The sequence below is a fragment of the Camelina sativa genome, chromosome 15 (assembly GCF_030686135.1).
Source record: "Camelina sativa cultivar CO46 ecotype springtype chromosome 15, ASM3068613v1".
Taxonomy (NCBI): Eukaryota; Viridiplantae; Streptophyta; class Magnoliopsida; order Brassicales; family Brassicaceae; genus Camelina; species Camelina sativa.
In genome coordinates, this window is record NC_141894.1 from 2,654,215 (window position 1) to 2,675,160 (window position 20,946).

A 20,946-nucleotide genomic window follows, 5' to 3' on the forward strand; every position below is an offset into this window, starting at 1 on the left:
ATGTAACAAGTAATAAAACCTGAAGTAAAAATATTTAAGTTCTATCAAATGGAGAGAGTTCTTCCACTCTACTTGTTTCAGACTTTGACTTCGTGGATTCAAAGGATTCTCCGTTTAACCAAAACGCACCGTTTTATGCAATAGCTGCAGATTAGAGATGGGGTTTTTAATCCAAATTTTAGAAGTTTGGGGTTTTAAACGTAAAAAACAAAAATTAGGTCATGCTTTGAAACGCAAATCCATTGAAACTCAGGGGTTTACTTTTAATTTTACTTTTATCCTATAAGGCTATAACTATTTGTTTGTCCGATTAAAAAATAAAAGGATCGTTAAACCCTAAACCCGCTTCTTCTTCCTCTTCACCGCCGCGTCTTTTTCATTTGTGTGTTTTTGTTTTTTGGTGTTCTTCTGCTACGCCGCGCTCTCTCTCTCTCTCCCTCAAACTTATTCTCCGATTTTTCATCAGAAGAACAATCTCTCCCCAATAGCGAGAATGAGTTCTACAATGGAGTCGCAGTTACAGGCTCTCAAATCAGTGATAAAAACCCAGACAGAGCCTTCGAAGAGACCTTTCACACGCCCTTCGATTCTCTTCAGTCCTAAAGAAGCAGCTGATTTCGATATCGAGTCCATATTCGAGCTCGGACTCAAAGGTCTGTTCTAGTTTTTTTTAATTGTTCTCTTTCTTGTAATACGTAATTCCAGTGAACAAGCTCAATGATGATGAATTAGATTCTAATCGTAATTTCGTGTTTTTGTTGTTAATTCAGGTCTAGAAGTACTTGGAAACAAAGATGAGAGGTTTAAGAATTATATGAATGATTTGTTTAGTCATAAAAGTAGAGAAATCGATAGGGAGTTGTTGGGCAAAGAAGAAAACGCTAGGATTGATGCATCAATCAGTTCGTATCTACGTTTACTCTCGGGCTATCTTCAATTTCGTGCTTCCTTGGAGACCCTTGAGTATCTGATTCGAAGATACAAGTATGTCTTTACTTATCACTACTATTGGCTATGTTATATTTGCCTTTTGTTCGTTCATCAGATTGTTCTAATTTGCTCTATTTTTGCAGGATTGATCTATACAACGTAGAAGATGTTGTTCTATGCGCTTTGCCCTACCACGACACACATGCGTTTGTCCGCATTGTTCAACTGCTTTCTACTGGGTGAGTATGGATCTTTCACTTCCAGTTTTTAAAGTGAAGTCACCATATTTATCAAATCGATTTGTTAACCTTGGTTCTCACTTGCATTACAGAAATACCAAGTGGAAGTTTCTTGATGGTGTTAAAAATTCAGGTGCTCCACCTCCTAGATCGGTTATCGTTCAGCAATGTATACGTGATTCGCAAGTTTTGGAGGCCTTGTGTGACTATGTAAGTAGCTGCCAATACTTCTCTTCCACAAACTAGGTTTTTATTGGCTATATCAAAGTGAACATCTTATTTCTTGGTTACATTGTAGGCATCTCGTACTAAAAAGTATCAGCCTTCAAAACCTGTGGTTAGTTTCTCCACAGCGGTTGTTGTTGGGGTGCTTGGTTCAGTTCCAACTGTTGATGGAGATATTGTAAAGAGTATTTTGCCATTTGTGGATTCTGGTCTTCAATCCGGTGTGAAAGGATGCTTAGATCAACAGGTTTGTAAAGTGGATTTTACCAAATATTGTTTTCTAATTGATTTTGTTATTCAGTTAATGTGACTTTTGTGACATATTTAAATGGTTCTAGGCTGGAGCGTTAATGGTTGTTGGCATGTTGGCTAACAGAGCCGTGCTAAATACTAACCTTATCAAGCGCTTTATGAGGGCCATAATCGACATTGCTCGTGAACATGCTAAAGAATCTTCTGACCCACAGTCCCTTCGATTGCCATTTATGGCCTTGATCAATTTTGTTCAGGTGCAATAACTTTCTGTTATCATGAATCTCTTGCATTTTAACTTTCAATATTACGAATATATAAACTTCTAATTATGAGGTGAACTATATCTTCTATTTCTCACTGAGAATTCCGCTCACAACTGGTTGGTGTTGGTCTTTTTGAACTAATTGTTTATCTTCATCAACTACAGCTGCAGTCCGTGGACTTGATCCCAAAGAAAGCGTTGGATCTTTTAAAGGAAATAAGGTAGTTGAATATTAACAATGTTCCATCTTAAGCTATTATAATCATATCCATTGTTAGTATTTTTCCATTGACGGCTTCAATTTTGTGCAGAGATATTTCTGGTATTCTTTTGGGCTTGTCCAAAGAGTTTAACATCAAAAGATTCATGGCAGTGCTACTGGATTCTTTGCTTCTAAACAGGTGTATATCTGACACTATTTATCATTTCAGAGCAGATGGATATATTTTGTTAGTTCATGTTTTGACCTACTGTCATCTGCTCTGCAGTTCGTCTGATGATCAATGCTGTGAAGCTTTAGCTTCAATAGTTGAGACTGTTCCAATAAACAATTTGGTTGATCATTTGATCTCCAAGGTTTTCTCATTGTGTATGACACAATACCAGAAGAATAGTGATATTACATCTTCTACATCTGGTGCGTGGAATGTCAACTACCCAGGCCTTTGGTTTTGGATGTTCAGTTTTGAAGATTCTCTTTCAGATTCCTCTTTCTATAACAACTATTCTTGTGATCTAATTGCAGGGGGCTGGGCCAAGAAAATTCTGCTTGTTGTGAGCAAGAAGTATCCTGCTGAACTACGCGCAGCTGTTCCTAAATTTCTAGAGGTCTGTGGTCCGACTCTCGATTTATCTTCTTTTTCTTTGTTATATGGTCCTCTGAGTCATCAAATATTTGTTGCAGGGTACTGAAGGTCAGTCGAAGAAAGACGATTTAAAGCTAGAGATGTTGTCTTGTATGCTGGATGGAAATTCTGACATGTCACACCCATTCGTGGATTCAAAATTGTGGTTCCGGCTCCACCATCCCAGGGTAATATAAACTCTAATCTTAATTATGTGAAGAAAATTTCTGTTACCTTTTTGCGCAAGACTGATGGCTTAATATGTACCATAGGCTGCTGTACGTTGTGCTGCGCTTTCTAGTCTGAATGGTGTTCTCAAGGATGATAGCTCTAAAGCAGAGGTATGTATGGGGTACTCATTCCAAGCATTTTCTGACTCTGTACTTGCACTTCTTGTCATCTGACTATTCTTCAACTTTTTTTCTACTCCCCATCCAGAACCTTGTCACAATTCAGGATGCTATACTGCGTCAGCTTTGGGATGATGATTTGGCTGTTGTTCAGGCTGCCCTGTCTTTTGATAAGTTGCCAAATATAATAACCTCTTCTGGTCTTCTAGATGCTTTGCTACATGTGGTGAAACGATGTGTTGGCATTCTCCTATCAGGTGATTGAAGATACTCTGTTCTTTTCATAACTAAGTTCAGTGTTGTTGTTTAGAGCCTTCTTAGCATATTAATAAAGAGTGTTGATCTTTAGTGTATCATCTAATATATCTTTCTGTTAGCAGTAATACTTTGATCAGATGAGACATTATGCGGACGAAATCTGGATATGTTTTAGGCTGTACTGTCTTTGTGAATTAAATTTCTTCCCTGTCCACAGCTGATACACTGTTTTATTTATAGGCTCTTGAACTGCTGAGGCCATAGTCGTGTTGCTTTTCTTATTATGGCCACTTTTCTTTAATGTTATTATGCATATTATAAATTTACTGGATGGATAATTACCTGAGGAAAACTATGTACACTGTTCTCGTCCAGTTTCTTTAATATCTGATGTAATGTTTTTTTTCTTTGTTCAATCAATTTATCTAAAATCATCCATTCTTGTTGCAGGAGTATCACATAATGTTGAATTGGCAGTTGATGTTGTTTCTTTGTCTCTTAAAATTGCTGTCTCAAGCTTCTGTAATCAAGCAGACTCTACTGAGAAAGTTACCTCTGCAATGTTTCCTTTTCTCTTAATTCAACCGAAGGTTCTTTCTTGTACTCTTCATTCCATACAGCTATGACGAAGTTCTTTTATTACTTTTGCTAATTGTTGTAATCATGTCTTTTTATAGACGTGGAATTTAAATATTCAAGTGATAAAATTGGGAAAGGATGTTAACTGGCCACTTTTCACGAATCTTGCTGCTGATGATGGAATGGTAAATCTGAGTTTACGGTTTTGTTTTGCTTCATACCCCTAGTCGCAGTCACTAATCTTTTTGTTGATTATTATTATCATGTCATCTAAGAAACTCTTTGTTGCAGAAAAAGATCCAAGATATCATGTCTACGACCTTATCCTCGATTAGCATGGATATTATCAACAATTTGGGGGAAGCACTTTCCTTGGATCCTGATGAGCGTAGGATTGAGCTTATTGAGAGTGCCTGCAACTTTAAGCTCTCTGAAGTTTTGGAAACATGCAGCAATATCAAATTGACAGAACAGGAACGTAACAAGTTGCAGGTTCGCCATTACTTTTTTTTTTTTTTTTTGTAAAAAATATTTCCACTCCTCCTTGGTGAAGTATTTTAAATCTTTTCTTGTCTTCACATATTTGGTATATTATTATCCGTTCTTTCTGAGTTTTTATGAATGCTCTTAATAAGTTGTTAATTTTTATCTCATATCAGAAGGGACTACTGATCCGTGAAAGTGTGTCCGCATTGAACATGGATATTGTTAACATGCTGGTGGAAGCATTTATGTTGCACCCTGGTGATTATATTCCGTGGCTTACTGTCAGTTGCCAAGACTTCACCTTGTCAAAGACACTGTTCTATATGTTGTTGATGCATTCACTGCAGAAGATAAATTCTTCATCTGGTAAAGATCTGTCCATAACGGATGTGTTAACTACTATACATGCTGATAATCAAGTTCTTTCTATATCTAAGCACCGTAAAAAAAAAAACATTTGTCTCATATGATAAGTAATCATGAAGTGATATTGATGGCTGTGTTTTCCTATGATTTAGACCCTAGCCAATTTTTGGATCTTTTCGAACTTTGCTCTCCTGTGTTGAAGACTGAGTGGGAAGAACTTGAGGTCGAAGTTGATGTTTCTTTGAAAGAGGTATAGTTTTCTACAGGCTGATGTAGATTGATGTTATCATTTTATGGTTGACACTTTTTTAATCTTGTTAATTTTTGATGTATTTGTGCATTACGTGCAGCTGTCGAAAAGCAACTGCCAAGAACTCCTATACCAACTTCTTGATACCTCTGATTTTACTGCTCTGAATTCGAAGCTCATGATCTGCTTGTTTTGGAAGTTTGGCGAGTTATTTATCAAACTTGAACCCGCCCATGTTGCTTCGGTAGGTGATGCTCAAAATGATCAGGTTAATACATGGTTATATTGAAATTCTTGCACCCAATCAATAGCAATGCTCACAACTGTATGTGTGCTACTTCTCCTTCGTTTAGGTTTTTAGCAAAAGGTTGTGTAGCGGACTTGAGGACTTGTTTTTCTTTTTTGCAACAACTCGGTCACGGCATGTCTTCAAGGAACATCTTCGTTACCGTGTTAGAGAAGCTAAAGTCTGTCCCGTTTTGTTTCTATCTCCACTGATCTCACGAGAAGGTTTGCATGGAAATTTATATTTCTGTTAGTTGTTCACTGGTGTTAAAAACGCTTGAGCTTTCACATTTCTTCAGATGATTATTTTTTGTTTCCCTAGCATTCTCGATTTCTGAATTTCTCGTCTGTTTTGTGCCGTTAATGGCTCATGGTATCTGGCAACTGTGTATGTTTTCTGTTTTCTTATGCTACTTTTTCTTCTTGCAGATGTTCCTCTAGTGGTCCAAATTGAAAGTCTCAAGTGCTTTTTGTATCTTTGCTCTAGCGGGAATAATGAATGGTTGACTCAAATTTTGTCAAGCTTTCCTGTACTTTTGGTTCCGTTGTCCAGTGATAATCAGGTGACACTTGAATTTTTTTTAATCGTATAATGTTTTGGTATATCTTCTTTTCTTAAAACCAGTTTTGATCTTGGTACTTTCACTTGTAGGACCTTAAAGTAGCTGCCATGAATTGTATTGAGGCGCTCTTTAGCCTTCGGTGTCGTGTCGACTCGAGCAAAAAAAATGGTAAATCTTAGTTTGGTATGAATTGTCATGTTTTATCAAAACATTATTTAAATTACATTTCTGAAATTGACAACCAGGGAGTGCTGCAATCTATAGTAGTTCTTTTGATGAACTTGTGGGAATGATCGTGCAACAAAGGAGGCTTATATTGTCGGACAATAAGTTTCTCCCATCATACTTGACATCATTGCTCAGCTCAAACCCTAATGACCTTCTAGTGCCAGTTGACCTTCAAAAAAGGTAGTCAGCTGGGTTTCTCGTACTAAAACTAATCGTAGTAAACTTTTCTTTTACTTAAGAATAGTTGTCTAGGTGACACTGGGGTACTACTTTTTATTGTTTCCACCATGATAAAAAGTGCAAAAGAACTTGTTAGATAACAGTAATACCTAATGACTGAAGAAACAATTGTATACATGTTGTTGGCTTCAATTGGCTTCTCATACTCTGTCATCTCTTCCTTATTTTCAACTTCAGGTTTGATCAGTCCACAAAGGAAAACATTCTTTCGTTCATTTTATTGTCTTCGCTAGAACTACCCGCTTATGGGAAGGTGTGTTTCCTCTACCGTTCTTTTATCTGTTTATGTTCCCTTTCCATTTGAAGGTCAAGAATCCTAATGGTTTGGGCAATTATTGATGAGTATTAAAAACTTACTTTTTTTTCTTATACAGCTGAGAGTCCTTTCATTATTAAAAAATCTGGGCAGCATGCTTCTGCATGAAGAAAATGTTAAGTTACTGTCTCAACTTCTAGATAAGCGTAGTCAATACTACACCAAACTGGACAAAACTTCCCAGCCAATATCAGACACCGAGGTCGATTTATTGTGCCTTCTTCTGGAGGTAAATTCACTTTTCTCCATTTTTGCCAGAGGAAACTTTACATACTGCATTGCACTACAGTTTAATTAAGTTTCCCTTTTGCTTTTCTCTCCCGGTGTCAGTGCTCCATGATCCGTTCAGCATCATATAAAGGGCAGTCTCTTGATGATCATATACTGAACGTATTGAAAGTAAGAATAGTTCATTATCTGATATTTTCCTTGTTAGCTTGGAGACCTTTTCGTTTCGGTGACAGATGCTTGCTTTTGCAGATGGATTGTATGGCATCAGAACATCGTGCTGTTATTTCTCCTTGTCTTACCATTTTGGAGAAGCTAAATAATCAATTTTATGGTGCACTGAAGATTGAAGTTCAGGTAAGTCTTAATGGCATAGTGTAATATAAATGCAATGTTCTTCTATAGCTGGGTACTCGTCATATATACCAGCCTATCAGGATAGTTTTCAACATGATTTTCTTTTCTGGATCAGATTCGTTTTTTCCATAAACTGGTGTCGTTGTTTCGAAGCACAAATGGCAGTATACAAAATGGTGCCAAAGAAGCTATCTTACGCCTGAAGGTATGTTCATTTTAAAAAACAATAATGGAAGAACTGATCATTTTTACTCAAAAGAGTTTCTGCCTGTTGTATTTTGCCTTAATTACGTGATATTTCCTTGTTACTGCAGATTCCTTCTTCAACTGTGGTCCATGCGCTTGATCATATCACTCAGCAGAATACACTTGTTATTGGTTCTTTGAGCAAGAAGAAGAAACAGAAGAAAAGTTCAAAGTCTTGTCCAGAAGAAGACGTAAATAGCGGGGAATTTCTAAGTGGGGAAAAGGCTATCTCTTTCATTGCCGCGTTACTTGACATACTGCTTCTAAAGAAAGATCTAGCTCACAGGTCTCTTGAAAATCAATATGCTTATTTTTTGCATTCCATTGTTAATTTTGGTGATCTGAGACTTTTTTGTTGCCCAACTGAAATTTTAATTTTTTTTTTTGTTTTTGTGCTTAGGGAAACCCTCGTAGGGCCCCTGTTTAAGCTCCTAGAAAGATCTATGTCTAAAGAATGGGTAAAAATTGCTCCTTCTGTTGAGGAAACCTCAGTCCAACCTCCACAGGATGTTCGTGAAACAACTCCTACATCTATTTCTTCCATCCAACAGACAGTGCTCTTAATCCTGAAAGATATTTTTGATTCTCTGAATATGGGTACTTTGAAGGTATGTTAAAATTTTAGTAGGTGATTAACAATATTGTTGCCTGTTTTCTTCTCTTAATTCTCTTCTGATGGCAGGCTGAAATAGCAAATGAAATCAACGTCAAAATGCTGATTGAGTTGGCTCATTCATCAAATGATGGAGTCACACGGAATTATGTCTTTTCCCTATTCACTGCAATTGTTAAATTTGTCCCTGATAGAGTTTTGGACCATATTATCAGCATACTTACACTTGTTGGGGAATCCACTGTGACACAGGTTTGTTAGTCTACATCTTCTTAGTCTTGTGCAATATTTCATTTTTCCCTTAAGACTCTTCAGATCTCTGGATCTTTCTTGGCATTCCCCAGTATTTTTGTCATGACTGTATATTCCCTAACGGCTGGTTTGTTATTTTGATTTGTAGTTTGACAGTCACTCGAAGTCTATCTTTGAGGGGTTTATATCAGTGGTCATTCCATTTTGGCTGTCTAAGACTAAGAGTGAGGAGCAGTTGCTGCAGGTATTTTTCCCTTAATAGTGTACTTCAAATGTAAAATCAATTGGCAATAAATATTTCTTAATTTGAATTTTAATTTTCAGATTTTTGTGAAAGTGTTGCCTGATATTGTTGAGCATAGAAGGCGTCAAATTGTAGCATACTTGCTGGGGTAATGTTTTCATTGTAAACATATTTCGATAGGATTTTGCGTTTTTCATCTGAAAATACTGAATGTCAATCCTTTATTTTTGCAGAGTTATCGGTGAACGAAATGGCTTGCCTTCTTTGCTTGTCCTCTTATTCCAGTCTTTGATTTCAAGGAAAGACCCAGCTTGGCTTGGTAATGCCAAGGCTTCCGAAAGTTTTGCTTCCGTTGTTAAGAGAGAATGGGAGTATGCTTTTGCTGTGGAAATATGTGAACAATATTCTTCTTCGACATGGCTCTCATCCCTGGTCACACTACTTCAAACTACCAGCAAAGACAGTAAACAATGTCTCTTACAGACGCGGCTTGTCTTAGAATTTATATTCCAGAAGTTGCAAGACCCAGAATTTGCATTTGCAGTGTCACTTGAACCACGAATCCAGGTAAAAAAACTCTTCCGTCGTTTCTTTTTCATTCAACTTGTTACTAAACCTCCGTGTCTATGTTTTTTCTGGCATATTCAATATATCGAGATCTTTTTTACCTTGTTCTCTGTTTGTTTGCTTTCTTATATGTACTTTTTGTTAAATTTTTCAGCAAGAACTACAGGAGCTTATGAAGGGTTGTATATCTCTCCTTCAAGCTATTGATGCCAAAAAGGAAAAAGATGTGACTTCTGCAGTTAGAAATGAAATCAGAATGCGTATACATGATGTCTTAATGACTGTGACGGGAGCGATGGATCTGTCTATATATTTCAGAGTTGTTACTAGCTTGCTTCAGCAGCAGTCTGATCGTAATGGGACGAAAAAGGTATATGATATTGCCATTTAATACAGAGAAGTTTTCATAGTAATTGTGTGGCTGTAATGAGTACACATATATCTATTGTGTGGCTGTAATGACATATATCTACCAAAGATTCTTTGTTTTGTTTGCCTGGATGTAGCATTGTCTTATGAATTCCCTTGAGAATGCACAGATCCTTTGAAGTTACCTTATTCTTTATCGGTATTTTGATTGTTGGCTTAATGACTTTCTTTGATGCAAATGTTGCTATTATTCGTGAATGCAGGTACTTGGACTTATAAGTGAGAGAGCTAAGGACACATCTTCTTCTAAACTGAAACACAAGAGGAGGCTCCCCAATCAAAAAGGAAAAAATCCGTGGTTGAACTTGGATGAGGTAGCTGTTGATTCTTTCGGGAAGATGTGTGAGGAGATTGTCCATCAAATTGATGAGACAGATGGTGAGTCGGGTGTTCCAGCTAAACGAGCTGCCATTTCTACACTGGAAGTTTTGGCTGGCAGGTTTCCGTCAGGTCATCCAGTCTTCAGCAAATGCCTTGCTTCTGTTGCAGGAGGCATCAGTTCGAAGAATTTGGGAGTCTCGTCAAGCTGTCTTCGCACAGCTGGTGCACTGATTAATGTTCTTGGACCAAAGGCCCTTGTTGAACTTCCACGCATAATGAATAATTTGGTTAAACAATCTCGTAAAGTATCACCGGCATCCAAGAGTGGTGGAAACGCAACAGCTGAAGAACAGTTGCTTATGGTGTCTGTTCTAGTCACCTTGGAAGCAGTGATTGATAAACTTGGAGGTTTCCTAAATCCTCATCTTGGAGATATTTTGAAAGTCATGGTGCTCCATCCTGAATATGTTTCTGACTTCGACAAGAATCTCAAGTCCAAAGCCAATGCCATTAGGAGGCTCCTTACTGATAAAATACCTGTAAGTTCTTCACATACATATATGAATCTAATTTTTTGCTTATTTGTAGTGATTCTAATAGTAACTCTTCTTCCAGGTTCGTCTCACTCTGCAACCACTTCTACGAATATACGATGAGGCTGTTAGTTCTGGGAATGCAAGCTTGGTGATTGCTTTTGATATGTTAGAAAATCTAGTTGTGAAAATGGATAGATCATCTGTCGTTAGCAGCCATGGAAAGATTTTTGATCAATGCTTAGTTGCCCTCGATATTCGACGTCTAAATCCAGCAGCAATTCAGAACATTGATGATGCCGAGAGAAGTGTAACTAACGCAATGGTTGCTCTCACAAAGAAACTAACTGAGTCTGAGTTCAGACCTCTCTTTATTAGGAGTATTGATTGGGCTGAGTCAGATATTATAGACGGATCAGGGAGTGAAAACAAGAGCATCGACCGGGCTATATCTTTCTATGGTCTGGTGAATCGACTATGTGAGAGTCACAGGTGAATAAACATATGTCAAATACGGTGGTATCTTTTGCTTATACTTCTAGATAATTGGGAAATTAACTTTAGCTCTCTTACTTTGAATGCAGGTCCATCTTTGTACCATATTTCAAATACGTGCTTGATGGTATTGTGTCACATCTCACCGAGACCAGTGCTGAAGCTTCTGTTTCAACTAGGAAGAAAAAGAAAGCCAAAATTCAGGAAACCTCTGACGCTATACCACCAAAAAGCTGGCATCTTAGGGCGTTGGTTCTTTCTTCCTTGAAGAATTGTTTTCTGCATGATACCGGCAGCTTGAAGTTTCTAGATGCAAATAACTTCCAGGTCATTATTATGTATAATATTACTTTTTCTTCGATCAAACATATCTCCCTTTCTCTTGGAGTATTGACTTGGATTCATATTGTCTTCCCTCCACAGGTGCTACTGAAGCCTATTGTATCACAGCTAGTTGTTGAACCTCCATCTTCTTTAAAGGAGCATCCACATGTACCATCTGTGGGTGAGGTTGATGAATTATTGGTTGCATGCATCGGTCAAATGGCAGTAGCCTCGGGCTCCGACCTCCTCTGGAAACCACTGAACCACGAGGTAATAACATAATCTCGAGAAAGCATGTCTCAGCTACTTTGACTTATTGTTCACAACACTTGAATTTTTTAACTGACTTAAAATCATATTTGGTCAGGTGCTAATGCAAACGAGGAGTGAGAATCTACGGTCAAGGATATTGAGTTTGAGAAGTGTGAAACAGATGCTGGATAATTTGAAAGAAGAGTATCTTGTGTTGCTTGCTGAAACCATTCCATTCTTAGGTGAGCTACTCGAAGACGCCGAGCTGTCTGTTAAATCTTTGGCTCAAGATATTATCAAACAGATGGAAGAGATGAGCGGTGAAAGTCTAACGCAATACCTCTGAAACACTTGAGAGTACTAAGAAAACCTTTGAATCCCAATTTTGATTGCTTTTCTTTTTGTCTGTGTTGGTATATATATAACTAGATATGGAAAGTACAACTTTCTGAACTTTTTTGGGTTAATGATACAGTTTTGAGATCCTTTGTAACGACTTCAGAATATATATATCGGTTTCTGTTTGTCATTCGTGTTGAAATTTTAATTATTAACACAAAACTTTAATATTTTAGCACAAAGTTTAATGAATAACTTTTTTCTCCTTTATAATATGAATCAAGATCACAAATTTTTTGGATCACAATTTGAGTCCATGTTTCAGTTTTCGAGTCAGTCGGCTTCTTATTATCTCCTGCGAATAAAATAAAACGTGAAATCGTGTGACTATATTAAGTCACGCGCTGCGATCCTCTTTATTTCCCATTTATGCCAAAAAGCCCCAAATCGGAGGGTTATATAACCCACGGGTTTTAGTCTCACGCGCTCAACGCGCCGTTGGTGCGAATGGTTATGGATTTTTCAATTGTCCTATATTATCTCTTCCTTAGCGATCAAGTTTGGGGCTACATTGCATCTCTCTATAAAGTTAAAGTTACGTTGTTTACTCTCCTAATCTGATAAATTTCAGATGACAAAAGATAAAGAAAATGTGAAAAAAAATAAAAAAAATAAATCAATGTGTATAACAAGTTTTAAAACCAAACGGTTTCAATTTTCTTCTATTTCAACACCACCCTCGTTTTCCTCCGTTGTGTTTTCCAGTGAGGTCTCTTCTTTAAATAACTCTTCACTCCCCATGATTTGTTCATATAGCTACCAAAATCCAAAGATGATATCTTGTTTATACATAACATTATCCAAACCATAACTTAATGAGCAGTGTTTTCGTGTGGAGCCTTTACTAACCTTCACGGCTGATTCCACTGTCTCTTTGTAGTTCAAATTTTCATCTGGACTAGGCATGGAACTGATGGTACCTCCAAATTCACCCTGATCCAACTCAAAGTTTAGTGAAATGACCTTTTAACCAACGTCAGAAAATGAAGAGATAGATTCCAAATTCACATTTCCCACCTTGACTAGCTCTTGCACGTACAGTGCTCTCCAGAGTAGAAGAGGTTTTGCCTCACAAGTATCATTCTCAACAACAGAATCGTTCTCAGGAACAGGCAATCTGATGAGATTACCCATGGCTGATAACAGCGCTTTTATCCCTTGGTCATCGTTCTCGCAGAGAGTGGAAAAATACAACACATGCCTGCAGCAGCAAACTTATGACTTAGAGAACAGTTCAAGAGAAGCATATGGAAAGAAACAGAACCAAAATGAGAAAGGAGCATCTTAGGCTGAACTACAACTTACATGTCAGCAGGACAAACTGCTAAACCACTACCAAGCTGCAGAACCCGAATTGCAGTTAGCTGTTCAGGAAACAAAGCTAAGAGGAAAAACCTATTAGTGTTAGAACCTTCAAAACGCGAATGACGATAAATGTGCAACTGAAACAACTAACTAGTGGATCTTTAAAAAATATCTTACATTTAGGTGGATATACGATAAGAGCGTTCGATATATCAGATTTCACAGAACCTCTAATGACGCATATTCCTCTTGCTATTTTCTCCTTATTGATCATCGCCTTTGGGACAAGAACCCTGAGAGTTTCATTTTGTTGATCTGTCAATGACGACAGCGACTCCAATCCAACATTAATACATGGATCCAGAATCAACTTTTGGCTGAATATCTCTTGACCAGAAGCTAATCTAACCCCTTTGTAACCCCCAGTTTCCTGAAAAGAAAGTATAACATAAGCAAGTAAGAACCCTTTACTCAACGAAACCAACTGAACCTATCTTATGCTACAACTGTCAACTCACTTGCCTTGTCTAAAAGCAGAGCAGTAATAGGCATCCGAAGAACCTGCGAGTACATGGAATGGCCAGATAAGTAACAAATACAACAGCAGCAACACAGTACACAATGAAGAAAATTGTTCCAAACGTACATAGATACATCCTTTGACAGCAGCTCGACGACAAAAGGCTTGAGGAAGTTCTCCTTGTCCATAAATTGGATATATCAACGCTCCAAGTGCATTAGAAAACCTAAGGTATAGAGAATGATAAACAGATAAACCAATGAGAAAGATGATCACAAATTTAAAAGAGCCAAGAAAGACAAAAAATGATGAATGACCTGCCCATAGATTTGATGTACAGAGCCAATCGATCTATACCCTCTTTGGTCTTGAGTAAATGTCTACAAGTTTCCATATCGTCTTGATCATAATCTAACATCGCAATGGCATACAAGATGATCCTAAACAGAGTATACAAAAACCTTATCATCAACAATTCAAAGACAATATTTTTAGAAACTAAACCTACGAAGAAGTGATGAAGAAGGAGTCTATACGATTTGATGTTGGGTGGCAAACGCATCTTTGCCAAGAAGTCCACAAATGGACTCTCCATGTCTTCCTCCGATATCTTCACTGTTGTTGTTGTATCATCATCGCTTTCGGCCAATTGATTTTGAACAAGCTTGAAGAACTTCATCAGTAGATTCTTCTCCAACAGAGTCAAGCTCTTGCTCTTGAAAATCGCAGCTCTCGAATCCGGCACGTTTCGTAGCTCACCGCTCGAATCCCCAACGAAGCTCGCATCGATACTCTTGAACTCAACGTAATTGTTAGCTCCTGATTTCAACATGAGATTAATTGATTCATCGGCGCAGAAGACAACCCTAGGACCACACAAGTCAACGTTAAATCTCCTAGAGTGTTCTTCGAGGATCTTCGAATCGAAGCTCGATATCTCGACGGAGGAGTACAAGGATCTATGGACAAGATCCACTGAGATGAGTTCATGACTGTTTGACGGCGGAATTGGAGGAGATGACGGCGGCGGAGGAGGAGGAGAGGCGGAGTTTGAGTGAAGGAAAGAAGTGAGATCGGGAAGAGAAAGAGAGGCGAAGTGAGAGCCGTAGAAGGGGTTAGGGTCGAGGTGGAGAACAGTACTACCGGAGGAGGAAGCAGCGGCGGCGAAGACGGACTCAGAAACTCCGGTTCCGACGACAATGAGATCGTAGTTAGAAGGATCAAGCGGCGGGTAAGGAGGGAGGTCACTCATGGTGTGTGGCTCGAACCGATTTGGGTATCAAAATTCTGATGACACCGGAGAAGAGTTCGGTGATCGGAAAAAAGCTTTCGCAAAGGCAAAGTAAAGAAATTCTGGATTTGGGTCAAATATCAAAATATAAAGAAAAGCCCAAATCAATCATGAAGCCCATTAGTACTTCAAGCACATCATTGATACGAGTGCGACCCACAGATTTTTTTTGTTATAAATTGATAAACAATTTAATTTAATAAATTGGCTTATAGAGCCATATATGTAGTGTTAAAATTGGTTATTTGTGCTCATACGATTTTACTTGTTAATTTGTTTATTTTTTTATGTTTAAAATATGAATAAACTTATAGTGTGATTTTTTGAACTATTTTTTAATCATCTGAAGACATAGATGAATACAAATTTATATTTTCAAATTATTTTAAAATAATACTTTTTAGTTCTTATATACTTTGTTATCATATATAAAACAGAATTGTAAACACTTAAATAATAGTTTATAATACAAATCAAACAAATATAAATTATTTTGTGGTTGATAAGAACCTATATTAGAGCTTGATATATAAAATGGTCTATTCAATATGAAAATATGCGTTCATATTTTAAAAACTAGATTAACTTGCTAAAAATTAACATAAAAAAGCTTGTAAAAAAGCAAAAGAGAATAGAGCAGAATTATTGAAGTGAAAAGACACAAACGCATGAAATATACAAAGAAAGAATGCACGAAATTTGCTGAAGGAACATAAAATATTAATCTTGGGCATTTGAAGTCAAAAAGAAAAGACACTTACCAAGCATCTTTACATATAAACAACATAACATAGAATATTAGTAAATTATATGTCTATGTAATTTTTCTTTAGATAAAAGTAACAAAATTGTCATGAACAATGGAAAACCTTTTTAAATGTGTCATAAGGCGATAAATCTTTTTGAGAAATGCCATGAACAACACTGAGAGAGACGAAAACAATATTGACTAAATTTTAATTTTATAGACAACTATATTTTCAATAGACAACTTTAATTTTCGGTAGACAACTTTAAACTTTGGTGAATAACTTTCATGTATCTATTTCGTCTGTTGCTGATTTATGTGCCGAGAAATGAAGTGAAAGATTGGTGTAGAGGTCAGATCGCCAGACATTGGATACTCTACTATGGTTTAAGAGCCTTTGGGATAGGTGGTTTGCTTAAGCTGTGTATACATTGATCCGATGTTCTTGAGGCTATCTATTTAGTAGACTATCTATTTAGTAGACCACGACGAGGAGTGTGAAATTTAGAGAAACTTGTTTGTTTATTGACATTTTAGTAAAACAAGCGGGTTTAAATAGCTTTTACTGAAGAAATCAAGTGAGAATGATCAAAGGGGCAGCACTTAATAGTATTATTCATTCGATTCAATGTGAAACTCATCTTTTAGAGAAGGTGAGAAGATTCGACTGACAATTTGCTGGAACTTTGGTGCAGGGAGAAAGAAGTGGCTTCTTTGAAGATCAATCGTGCAGAACATCTTGGTCAAATAAGCGCATCTTCATACATGATTTGTGTATATATAATTATATATACAAATACGAGATGAAATGCAGTGAGGCTAAAATGGTCGACATAAATTCAAATTCAAACGTCAAACATGGTCTCCTGCATAGCAGGAGTGAGCAGAGAATTGATGCTCTTCACTCCCTAGCTATCATATTATTTGAGATTTGATGCATAAAAACTCCACTTACATTTGAGAGAGTAATCTGGATTTTATTGCTATAATATTACTCCCATGGATTTCCTTAACTTGGGGTAAACAATAACAATAAGTCTTTACAATTACATCATCGTCAACACAAACATAAATAAACAAGAAAGAAAGAACACCGTATTCATAAATAAAATATACAGAAAGGTGACACTACAGCAACATTGTATGCATCTACCTCTTGACTTCTATCTTCGTGTATCTACCATATCGCGTAGTTCAACAACTCCTATGAATCCATTCAAATAATCCAGCCCGGTTCAGAATTGCCTTCACACCTGTTGTTTCCAATGAAATAACAAAACGTGAGATGTTACAATCGAATATGAGAGAATCGCATTTGTACTTGCTTTGTGTATGCACTAACATATCAATGAACTGAAAAGTAAGAGAATTGTTTTTGACTTGCCAGTTTTTGGGGAATTGTGATAAGAACAAACGAGAAAAAGTAGAGACAAGTGCAGATTACGAGTGCTGCGATTGTGTTGTAGACAAGGCGTTTGTCGTCCTTGGTTGGTATGAAGGCTGTTTTCAAAGTGTTGGTAAGCTCAAAGAGCCTATAGGAGATCTGAAACATATCAACAAAACGCCAATCAGTTTGTCTGGCTTTCAAATTGTCTCTATCTGTTATAGCAGGGTTTACTTACAGCGACGTAAATCGAAGTTGTGAGCATGAAGTTCAACAATGGGTAATCCGGGATAAGAGAGAGTAACAATTTGGGTTGACCATCAGGAACTCCAGATCTGTGGGTGAATTATATTATTTCATAGTTCAATGGGTCAAGAACATATTAATAGCTTTGTATCTATCCTCAACCATCAATTTCCGACTTACTCTACAGTTGAGAACTGCGACAAGAAAAAGTGTGACATACCTGAGCCATATATGAAACTGGGAGATATATGTCTCCAGTGTTATCTTCCCAAGCCACCTGAAAGTTCATGAACAGATTTATTTTGGAAAAATCGTAACAAGAGGACGAATATCACTATTGACTGAAATATTTTTTCTTACGCCAAGAGGGTCAAACTGTAGCCGCGGAAAGACTGAGTGATGTTCCGGAGACAGATATAAACACTGAAAGAAAAGCAAAACAAAGTATACATGTTAGGACTGGTTCTTGGATGAATCTGATGTATAGAGATTTGCAAGTAAAGTGGAATACGTTATAGGAATCCAAGAGGTGTAAGGATGATATTTGTTGTAAGTTAGCTTGTCCAGCTTGTAAATGTACTCGTACCAAAAATATCCCACCTAAAAGTTTCATAATAACAATGACAGATTAGCTGGAAGAACAGTACGTAAGGCTCTTTCACCTAGAAGAAAGTGAAATGATGACTTGTTATACCGTTATTGCTATAAGTGCCACAGTTGTTTTGATAGCCATCCTGAACTTAATCTCAGCTTCCTCCAGTTTATCCATCCAACTTTCAATCTATAAGATACATAATCAAGGAAATGAAGGACGAAAATTGGCAAGTCTTTATCACTAAACTACCCATTTCTGAACAGAGTTGATGTGAAATTCTAGTATTGGGAACTTACAGTTGGGTGGTAGTATGCGTATAGCATCCCGATTATCCATATGTACCGATCAAGGCCAGAGCGGAAATGCCACTCATGCAAGAGGGGAAGCTGTGGTTTTGCGGGATCATTGTAACCTGGAATTGTTGTTTTCAAGTACTTTCTTAGAAAACAGCGGTCTCATGAGCACATTTTATATTGTGGTAAACAAAGTTTTAGGATGTCACTAACCCATTAGGAGTGTAAATGGACTCCAAATCCATTCAAAAACGCCAGGAATTTCCCAAACGATGATGACAACAACGAAGCAGGTAAAAAATTTGGCAGCTATGACTGAACCCATCTCATTATACTTGTTCATAATACCAAGTGCTCCATAGACCATCAGAGTAAACAGAGTGTGCATTGGGCAGATGTAGTATAGCATATAACTGTTGTTGAGGACGATGCAGGAGAATATGACCAAAAAATTTAGCCGCCACATCATCTGTAGAACAAGAGTATGTTAGAATATAAAGTAGCTGACAGCTAGAAATAAGAAAGAAAAAAAACCGGGACAACATAGCTACCTGTGCAAACCTCGGAAGGCTAAAGTCCTTGCGAATGTAATAATAAGAAAAATTCCCAAATCCAGTCATCCATACGTAGCAGGCAATGAAGACACGGATTGCATTATAGTACTCTGCAGCAGCAAAGTAGTGGTACATCAAAAAGAGGACCTACAACACCAGAAAAAAGAAAACAATGATGAGGCAACAGCAAATGAACTGGCAGATCCAAAAAATGAACACTAGATACTTCTCTACAAAGTTATCCAGCAGATGCATTAACAGACATGAACAAAATCGAAGGGCAAGTCACTAACATAAAAGTTAAACGACAAACCTGCATCCAGCCTTTCCACTCCTCGGTTTGATGCCTATTCAAGTACATGATGGATTTTCCGTTGAATGCTGATTTATCACTATGAATAGTGAATGAAGTTAACGCTGAAACGATGATGAGAAGGAAGTATATGAACAGAAAGAGATCCCGGTTGTAACTCTGTGTCAAAAGATAAACAATAAAAGCTAGTCAGATTCGTAGAAGCACGGACGAATGGACCGACACAAGCAGGGTAATCATCATGACATATCAAATTTATTATCTTTCTTTTTAAGTCGCATCAAATTCACAATCCTACGAGGGTCTATTCTTTTCATGTAACATTTTTGACCAACCTTAATTATAAGAAACAAGTGTATATAAGATGTTGCTGAACAATGTAAAGACTCTGTAACTAGCTAGATAAACCATCACCTTCTTTGATGAATTGAAGATATCCGTGCGGTCACATATGTAAAAGTATACCATAAGTGCCGCAAACTCAATTCTGCATACAAAACAAGATCACTTAGATAAAATGGGAGTCTTTCAAAATAATGGACCTTTCAAACATACAAAACACTACTGTAGCAAATGGAACCAAGTACTCACATTGCTCTTAACGTCAGTCTGTTCTCAACCAAGAATGACTCATCCAATAGCACAAACCTGCACATAATTAAGCATAAGAAAAAAAACAGCAGAGATCACTGGTGGGGTGCTTGAGAAGAAGAAAAGGAACCTGATGAGAGGAGAATGTGTGGAAAGGGCCTTGGCTCTAGGAGAAGTAGACTGAAGACCACCTCCATCTTCAATCAAAAGAGCTTTGTCATCTTCTTTGACAAAATCTTTAGCAATTTCCACCAAATTGACATCAGAATGCCTACTAACACACACAGACAAAACCCAAGTGACAAAAATCAACATACAAAAATCAAAGCAAAAAAGTTCATTAATCACTTCAAAAAATAGAAACGTTGTATCAACATACGCTTTGGCCGAGACGGAGTATTTAGCATAGTGGAGATACTCGGAGTATAGCCAAGCAACGATCACCGGCACAATCCCAAGCACCACCGACATCTGCAATTTCCCAAACAAATCACTCTCAGTATCACTTCACTACCAAAACAAACTCACAAGAAGAAGCTTAGTTCTCAGAGACGAAGGGCTAGATCAAGCAAGATCTAAAAAATTAAACAAAGCTCAGAAGAAAATAACAACAACTAAAATAGCTCATAGAGACGTACTAGCCCAGGTGTAACAGGACTTGAAATCGCCATTCCCGATCAGAGAAGCAACAACGATCAAAGCGCGATAATTCGTCGGATTCCAAAAAAACTGTAATAATTTTGCCAGCAATTAGCTTCGCTCCAGAACCAGATCTGGTAGATCTCGCCTGATAAATCGAACAATGATGAACCAAAGAGTGGATCAAGTATGAGTATAGAGATAGATAGATGAATCCTAATTATAATAAAAGTAGTAACGACAACTCACAGATAGGAACGAGTGAACGAACTGTGTGTTTTTGAACGGTTAGTAGCTTTTTAAGCTCTCTCTCTATTCATTTTTATCAATTTTTTTGATTCTCCTCCAGAACAAAAATTACTAACCGACAAATTAAATTATAAAAATTACAATGAAAAAAAAAGAATATAATTCTTATGATTAATACGGGTTTGGGATTTTTTATACTCTTATATCAAAATCAGGGGGCCATCGATAGAAAGGGAATGCTTGCATGGTTACAAAAATATAAATTGTGTAGTGAGGATTTT

At 37.2% G+C, this 20,946-nt stretch overlaps 3 protein-coding genes across 10 annotated transcripts; 1 reads left to right on the forward strand and 2 right to left on the reverse strand.

Annotated features, from left to right (window-relative positions):
- Positions 1 to 319: 319 nt before the first annotated feature.
- Positions 320 to 12,067, forward strand: LOC104744822 (uncharacterized protein At3g06530). Of its 3 annotated transcripts, none has more exons than XM_010465925.3 (40): positions 320 to 653; positions 771 to 984; positions 1,074 to 1,169; positions 1,262 to 1,379; positions 1,468 to 1,641; positions 1,733 to 1,903; positions 2,077 to 2,132; positions 2,223 to 2,312; positions 2,400 to 2,548; positions 2,657 to 2,739; positions 2,816 to 2,944; positions 3,029 to 3,097; positions 3,195 to 3,363; positions 3,815 to 3,954; positions 4,042 to 4,128; positions 4,235 to 4,435; positions 4,603 to 4,795; positions 4,948 to 5,045; positions 5,146 to 5,289; positions 5,399 to 5,555; positions 5,760 to 5,893; positions 5,983 to 6,061; positions 6,139 to 6,301; positions 6,539 to 6,614; positions 6,736 to 6,906; positions 7,008 to 7,076; positions 7,158 to 7,262; positions 7,378 to 7,467; positions 7,577 to 7,794; positions 7,909 to 8,116; positions 8,191 to 8,373; positions 8,522 to 8,617; positions 8,698 to 8,765; positions 8,851 to 9,184; positions 9,339 to 9,554; positions 9,817 to 10,473; positions 10,550 to 10,959; positions 11,052 to 11,289; positions 11,386 to 11,556; positions 11,654 to 12,067. In XM_010465925.3, the coding sequence occupies exons 1-40, from the start codon at positions 494 to 496 to the stop codon at positions 11,882 to 11,884; spliced, it is 6,615 nt and encodes a 2,204-aa protein (XP_010464227.2). In that variant the 5' UTR covers positions 320 to 493; the 3' UTR covers positions 11,885 to 12,067. The 3 variants fall into 3 exon arrangements, with proteins under 3 accessions (XP_010464227.2, XP_010464226.2, XP_087345738.1); XM_010465924.2 differs by having other exon boundaries at positions 323 to 653; positions 5,146 to 5,313; XM_087489612.1 differs by having other exon boundaries at positions 323 to 653; positions 7,008 to 7,262.
- Positions 12,068 to 12,393: 326 nt separating this feature from the next.
- Positions 12,394 to 15,296, reverse strand: LOC104744824 (rab escort protein 1). Of its 2 annotated transcripts, none has more exons than XR_015582755.1 (9): positions 14,299 to 15,296; positions 14,080 to 14,202; positions 13,889 to 13,988; positions 13,761 to 13,803; positions 13,420 to 13,672; positions 13,243 to 13,318; positions 12,955 to 13,138; positions 12,787 to 12,870; positions 12,394 to 12,693 (listed from the first exon to the last, which is right to left on the reverse strand). XR_015582755.1 is itself a non-coding variant. In XM_010465926.3 (9 exons), the coding sequence occupies exons 1-9, from the start codon at positions 15,012 to 15,014 to the stop codon at positions 12,589 to 12,591; spliced, it is 1,680 nt and encodes a 559-aa protein (XP_010464228.1). In that variant the 5' UTR covers positions 15,015 to 15,296; the 3' UTR covers positions 12,394 to 12,588. The 2 variants fall into 2 exon arrangements, 1 of the variants encoding a protein (XP_010464228.1); XM_010465926.3 differs by having other exon boundaries at positions 13,765 to 13,803.
- A 1,461-nt stretch (positions 15,297 to 16,757) lies between these two features.
- Positions 16,758 to 20,937, reverse strand: LOC104744825 (protein REDUCED WALL ACETYLATION 2). 5 transcript variants are annotated; one of them, XR_015581917.1, is made up of 17 exons: positions 20,666 to 20,889; positions 20,416 to 20,564; positions 20,157 to 20,248; positions 19,908 to 20,051; positions 19,778 to 19,834; positions 19,601 to 19,673; positions 19,187 to 19,345; positions 18,871 to 19,020; positions 18,533 to 18,788; positions 18,323 to 18,438; positions 18,126 to 18,212; positions 17,943 to 18,031; positions 17,792 to 17,854; positions 17,612 to 17,708; positions 17,424 to 17,520; positions 17,186 to 17,344; positions 16,758 to 17,054 (listed from the first exon to the last, which is right to left on the reverse strand). XR_015581917.1 is itself a non-coding variant. In XM_010465927.3 (17 exons), the coding sequence occupies exons 2-17, from the start codon at positions 20,446 to 20,448 to the stop codon at positions 17,049 to 17,051; spliced, it is 1,635 nt and encodes a 544-aa protein (XP_010464229.2). In that variant the 5' UTR covers positions 20,449 to 20,564; positions 20,666 to 20,937; the 3' UTR covers positions 16,758 to 17,048. The 5 variants fall into 5 exon arrangements, 4 of the variants coding, with proteins under 4 accessions (XP_010464229.2, XP_019092961.2, XP_087343947.1 ...); XM_010465927.3 differs by having other exon boundaries at positions 17,652 to 17,708; positions 19,908 to 20,048; positions 20,666 to 20,937; XM_019237416.2 differs by having other exon boundaries at positions 17,652 to 17,708; positions 20,666 to 20,892.
- Positions 20,938 to 20,946: the final 9 nt, after the last annotated feature.